The sequence below is a fragment of the Elephantulus edwardii genome, unplaced genomic scaffold (assembly GCF_000299155.1).
Source record: "Elephantulus edwardii isolate Elephantulus edwardi_28Jun2011 unplaced genomic scaffold, EleEdw1.0 scaffold00171, whole genome shotgun sequence".
In the NCBI taxonomy this organism is placed as follows: Eukaryota; Metazoa; Chordata; class Mammalia; order Macroscelidea; family Macroscelididae; genus Elephantulus; species Elephantulus edwardii.
This window is the reverse complement of record NW_006399921.1, coordinates 1,622,723-1,629,581: the sequence shown is the minus strand read 5'-3', so window position 1 is coordinate 1,629,581 and position 6,859 is coordinate 1,622,723. Positions and strand designations below refer to the sequence as shown.

General features: G+C 40.8%; 1 protein-coding gene across 1 annotated transcript in view; it reads left to right on the top strand.

Annotated features, from left to right (window-relative positions):
- CRTAM (cytotoxic and regulatory T cell molecule) overlaps window positions 1–6,859 on the top strand; it is a 28,574-nt gene that overhangs the window by 14,015 nt on the left and 7,700 nt on the right. The window contains exons 8-9 of the mRNA XM_006895632.1: window positions 2,775–2,858; window positions 5,059–5,205. Of these exons, the coding sequence (XP_006895694.1) occupies window positions 2,775–2,858; window positions 5,059–5,205 (231 nt within the window). The remainder of the gene's footprint in view (window positions 1–2,774; window positions 2,859–5,058; window positions 5,206–6,859) is intronic.

The window sequence follows — 6,859 nt, the reverse complement described above, 5'->3', positions numbered from 1 at the left end:
AGTGCGATTGGCACAGGACAGAGCGGAGTTTAGGGCTGTTGTACATAGGGTCGCTATGAGTCGCAGGCGACTCGACGGCACATAACAACAACAACAACACTGTTAATAATGCCTATTTTCAATTTTTAAGAATGGCTTCATTCCTCTTGGGAGCCACATGGTGGCGCCGCACATTGAGCTAAAGAGCAAGAGACTGCCGCAAGAATAAGACCAGAAAATAGTCTATGAGCAACAAAATTAGGGAAGAAATCTGCCTTATTTTTGTAATTTCTCTTGTCTAGCATAAACTACTTAGCCTGTCTCATTTCTAAGGGAAGGCAATCATACGTTTAAATGGCAAATGAACCTATTTTTTCTACATATAAATCATTGATTCGTCTATTTCTGAACCAGATTCTCTATCCACAAAGCCAAGAGGCTATTCCTTATTGATCACTTGCTGCCTTGTAGCCAAAAGGCCTTCTCCCTGATAGGGAAGGAGGTACAGCATAGTATGAGTATTATAGCAAAGCATAGCATAGTGTGGTGATGGTGGTGATGTTGTGCTGTCAAATCAGAACTGACCGATAGTTGACCTTCCAGTGGATTTTCAGAGGCAGTAAATCTCAAAGGAGGAGATTGCCCTTCCTTCTCCCACAGAACATTTTGTGCTTTCAAACTGCACACCTTGAGATTCCAGTGTAGCTTCTTACCACTGGGCCACCAGAGTTCTCCAATACTATATAGTATATCATAATATACTATGCTATACACTTTTTTTGGCACATCAGGGTCACAGTATTCAGCAACACAGCAACCACGAGGTACCTCTGTACATCCATTCAACAGACCAGTGCTATCTCACCTAGAAGAATGTTTGACCAAAAACAATTAAAAGCAGGCCTGAGGGTTGCAGATTAAAGTCACCCACCTTTGGCTTGATAGCATCACTTTCTGTCCATTAGGCCAACGGAGCTCTTTCTGTGTTGTTGTTAAATGTCGTCCAGTCATAGGTGACTCATAGAGACCCTATGAACTTTCTTCATTTCTGCAAGATCATAGGGTTTCCAGAGGCAAGCTATTTTGAAAGTGGATCTCACTGCTGCTTCCAAGTTTGTTTTAATCAGGGAACTCCACCCAACACTGTCTGCCATGGGTAACCAATATCACATTTGGCACATCAGAGTCACAGTGACCAGCATCATAGCAATCACGAGTTAACTCTATAATAAATCAACCCATGCTAGTCTAGTGGTTCAAATCCACCAGCAGCTCCACAGGAGAAAATGGACTATCTCCTCCTGTTACGACTTACCACTTTATAAACCTAATGAAGTGTCTTTATGACTCCGACCCTAATTAAGGGCAGTGAACTTGAATTGTTTAGTTAAACAGACAATGCCTGGGTTGTAGAAATAATTAATATTCTTGGCTGCTAATCCAAAGGTTAGAGGATTGAGTCGACCTGGTGCTGTTTCAGAACAAAATCCCTGTGACCTACTTCCAAAGAGTCGTTGAAAACCCTATGTAGCACAAACCTACTCTGACACACAGAGGTTTACTTAATAACTGGCTTTGAAACACAAATGTGTATATAGACACAGATACATAGTTTCACATATTTGGGGCATATCATCAGAAGAGGTCAGTTTTTTGAAAAAGGCATCATGCTTAGATAAATGGAGGGTCTATGAAGGAGAGGAAGACTCACAAGATAGATTGAAACAGGGACTGCAGCAATGGTCTTATACATGGCAAAGATTGTGAGAATGGCATGGGATTAGGCAAGGTTTTCATCTGCTGTCCATTGAGTGTCTATAAGTTAGACCTGATTCCTAACTACTATGCTTTACATAGATCTACAAACTGTAAGATCCAATCCATTGGTGGGGGGAAGGGTGTTAGTCAGATCTGACATATATTGACCATATAGACAGAGTAGAACTGGCCCATAGGGTTTCCAAATCTATAATCTTGAAGTAGCAGCAGATTGTCACACCATGTCTTTCTCTCCTGCAATCAATCCGTTGCATTCTATAAATTACAGATCAGAATCTTGTCCTATCCTCCTCTAGCCTTGTGATCTCCCATGCTCAAGCCTGTTGTAATCATTGTGTCAGTCTATCGCATTGGGAGGCTTCCTCTCTTTCACTGCCACTCTACCTTTCCTCTCATGATGTCTTTTGCCAAGAACTGGCCTCTCCTGAGGGGACAATATGCTCAGAGTGTGAAATGAAGTTTCACCATCTTTACCTCTAAGGAACACCCTGGTTACATTTGGGTTAAGACACATTTATTTGTTATTTGATAGTCCATGGTATATTCAATACTCATCACCAATACTACATTTCAAACTTATATTTAAGTTTGTGCCTGAGTCAGTCTTCTCAGTTGCTTGCTATGTATCTGAGAGCTGGACAGTGACCAAAGGTGACAGAAGAAGAAGCAATGCCTTTGAGTTTTACTTCTGGAGAAGAGTATTGAACATACTATGGGCAGACAAGAGAACAGGTTGCTTTTTGAGCATGTTGCCAGGAGTGACTAGCCCTTGGAGAAGGACATCATGCTTGGGAAGGGAAGGCGTCAGCACAGAAGAGGAAGACTCTAGACGAGATGGATTGACAATGGGGGCAGGTGTGGCTGAGACAGGGAGATTGACTCAAGAAAGGCAGGATTCAGAGCTGTTGTTCACAGGGTCATTGTGCGTTGTGGTGGACTTGATGTACATAACAATAATTATATATATATGGTGTAGGTGTGGATCATGTATGTTTCATGTCTTTCCTTCACCTTAGTTGCGGTAATAGAAGACTTGAGTACATCAGAGGAGGATAAGAAAGAGGAAGAAGGCATCACCCAAAGCTTTGACTTGACCCCTGGTGAGAGCTGCCTACTGCATTTAGAATAAACACTTGCATTAACCTCTGAAATAAGCCCAGTGGCCTCTTTTAGTCATCATTTATCTTGACCTTTAGGCCCTATGGTTGTGTTGCTTGTTAGTCCATACCTTACCCCGTGCCCCTTCTTGATTTAGTGGCCTCCATGGCTTTCTTAACATGCTCTGCCTGGTCCTGGTCCCTTGTTTCTCCTTCAGTCACTCCTTCTATGCATCCTTCAGTTATCTTTGCTTCCTCCTCCTACTTCTTAAATTTAAGTTTTGTCCTCCATCCTCTCTTCTTTCCTCTCTGGAAGAATATCTCTTCTCAAGGATATCTTTGTTACCACCAAGAAAATTGTTTCATACTTGTATTTCCACAGTATTCTCCGGAATATGAATCTCTTTTTCATTCCATTTTTTATATCTCTCTCAACCAAAACCCAGAAAACACACCTTAGCAGAATCCAGCCAGTTGCTCCATTCATCTTCCCTGACTAAAAGCAGCCCCAGACTAGAATCAAAAAGCCATTTTAAACAAGAGGTTAAATTTAATCTGCTCACTGTTTGTTTGTGGTTTTTTTTTGTTGTTGAGGCTTGAGTGTGGCCATTGCTCAAGACTAGATGTGAGTGGATTAAAATTGGCTTCTTATTGTGGTCCTCAGGCCTGGTTTTAATTGTTTTCAGTCAAACATTCTTTTAAGTAGTACAGCAATGGTCTGGCAGTTTGCTGTAGGAAGGCAACTCATGGTTGCTATGATGCTATACACTGTGACACTGATGTGTCAAATATGATACCCATGGTAGACAGTGTTTGGTGGGTCTTTCAAATTAAAACAGGCTTGCAAGCAGGAGTGGTATCCACTTCCAAAATAGCTTGCCTCTGGAAACTCTATGAACTTAGAGAAAAGATGAAAGTTTTCGTCTTCAAGACTTTTGTTCATAGAGTCGCTATGAGTCATCTACGATTCGACAGCACTTAACACCACCACCATCATCTCTCTAGCTGAATAGTCTACCATTTTCTCAATCTCAACCTTGCTAAGAATCAAATAGCATCTTTTCCCACAAAATCAGCTTGTCCACAACAGGATTTTTTTTTCCCCTCTAGACAGTTTCCAACAACTTTCTCTTTCAAAAAGTTTGTCCATTACTTAGCCATCTAGATGCTCATCATCTGCTGCATGAAGCAATGCTGCTTCCGTTTCTCCTCATTTGGTAAATTTCTGACACCCTACTCTCAAAGACATCTGTGTATAGAATGCATCCAGGGCCTCCCGCAGTCCATGACACTGAACACCAAATCTCCACCACCAACTTCTGCAATTCCTCCCCTGTCTATCTCTGAAGCCTCATCTCTAAGTCCCTGTGTAGATACATATTTTTCTTTGAATGCATCATCCCATTTTTATTGAAAGGCTTTCATTTATCCTCACAACCACTCCTGGAGGTATTAAGCACCTCATCAGCACTCTCCTTCCTACTTTCCTTTTCAAAGCCAGTATCCTCACTGAAAACTTTACCAATTCAGTCCCTGACTCAGTCCATGTCTGCTTCTCAATCCTGGAACACATGATGAAACAAACTATTAATGTGGATCATATTTTCTACAACTTCATTCATTTTTTTTTCCAGTACAAAAGACTTCCCCTAAAGCACAGGTATTGTGGATCTCACAGTTCCATGGATGGTGTTCTACACACAGCCAGCCCTCCTAGATTGGTTGTTAGTTGAGAGGAAGGAGCCAGGGTATACAGCAAAATGACAGTTCACAGAACCTAGGTTTGGAAAGGCCTCTGAGAATTCATCTAGTTTATCCCTCAATATCTTCGTATATTTAACTTCTCATTTAACTTGAGTATTATTCCAAACTCCTTAACCACATTTGGCTAAGAACTCCTTCCTGATGACTAATTTTCATTCCCTGGCTATAAGTCTATTTCCTTGCATACTCTTTGCAGAAAGCAAAAATAACCAACACAATAACTATAGAACTTAAATATCCTTTCCCTCGATTGCTTTTGGGGTTTTTGTCCTTTTTCTTGCTCCCAGCAATAAACATGTTTCTCTTTGTCTTCAAGATAGAGCACTCCCTCATTTCTTTATCTGAGTTGCCCACCAGACTATTTTGCATTTTCAAAGTAACTGTATCTACTCTTCAGTGACCAAAATAACTGTCTAAAATCCTTTTGTTTTTCTTGTAGAAGTGAATCCCAAATCTGTAGCGCTGATAAGTAAGAAGAGTGGCATCCTCTTGCTTACTCTTGTGTCCTTCCTCATTTTCGTGCTCTTCATCATTGTCCAGCTCTTCATCATGAAGCTGCGAAAGGCTCACGTGATCTGGAAAAAAGGTGAGTGGAGAGAGGGCTTACGGGGGCCTCCAAATTCCTAGCAACTGCCTCATGAAATGGAAAATTCTGTCGGTCAAAGCTTTGCAGCTAGATGTTCCACGGTCCTGAGCCCTTTTCAGTGTTGTCATTTAAACAAGGATTTAAACAAGTTCTTCTTCAGCAAACTGGACCCTGTTGCAGTCCAGCTCTCAGTCACCAACTAAAACTCAGCAGGTGATATCCACTAGTCATGGGAGAAAGATGTGGCCATTCGTTTCCATAAAGATTACAGCCTTGGAAAGCCTATGGGATAATTCTACCATAGTAGTCATTAGTATCTAGGTATTTTGATTAAGCAGTTATCATAAAATATGTATAGGTGCTCTGGTGATCTGGAGATCTGGTGATTCTTTGCATCACCCAATAAGTAACTACAATCTGGCTATTAAGTATTTGCAATGAAGTTAGTCCCTACTGAGTTGTAAAATATATATCAAATTTTGAACCTCCTACACATACATATGTTGTTGTTGTTGTTGTGTGTTGTCGAGTCACCTGCAACTCATAGCTACCCTATGTACAACAGCCCTAAACCCTGCTCTGTACTGTCCCAATCTTATTGTCTCAGACACACCTACCCCCATTACCCCAGTCACTAAATCGTATATCCTATAAGTCTTTTAGGTCTGCTGAATTAAATAAAATCTACTGTTGAATTTCTTTCATCTGTTTCTTTTCGTTGTTAGTATGGCTATGGTCATTGTTGTTGCTTTTGTTGTTAGGTGTCATCAAGTCAAGAATGACTCAGCAATCCTATAAACAACACATCTGGACCCCTACCCTATCCTAACCATCCTCATCCTCTCTGACATAAAGCCCATAACTGCACTCACTGTGTCAATCCATCTTGTTGAGTGTCTTCCTCTCTAACTCTCCACTTCTCCAAGTATGATGTCCCTTTCCTGGAAACAGCCTCTCCTAACAACATGCTTTAAGTCTGTGAGATAAAGTTTTGCTATCCTTGGCTCCAAGGAGCACTTTGGCTGCACTTTCTCAAAGATATATATTCGTTCATTGTTTTTTGCAATCTCTGGGATATTCCGTTTCCTTTCCAACGCCACAACTCAAAGGCACAGATTCTTTTTTTAGTCTTCCTTATTCATTGCCCAGCTCTCAGATGCACATCAAGTGACTGAAATGACCATGGTTTGAAACAGGCACATTTTAGTCTTTAAATTGAAATCATTGTTCTTCAGTATTTTAGAGAAGTCCTTGATAGCAGTTTTTTCCAAATGTCTTTTTATATCTTGGCTACTGGTAACAATAATTTTGACTGTGGGCCCAAATCATTGACAATTTCAATCTTTTCTCCTTCTGTCTTGTTGCTGCCTATCAGAAGCCCAGTACTGAGGATTTTTTTTTTTTGTCTTCTTGAGGTTGAGACATAATCCATATGAAGGCTATAACCCTTGATCTTCTACAGCAAGTACCTCAAATCCTCCTCACTTTCAGCAAGCATGGCTCCTAAGAAATGTTCAAATACACATGAAGTCTTAGAAGATCCCATTCATCTATGTTCTCTTCTCCTGGTTGTAGGTTTTCCAGGATACTGGGAAGACTGTTTATGTTGTGGATTAGGACTTCTAGTGTTGTTCCTAGCTTTTCTGTAATGAAG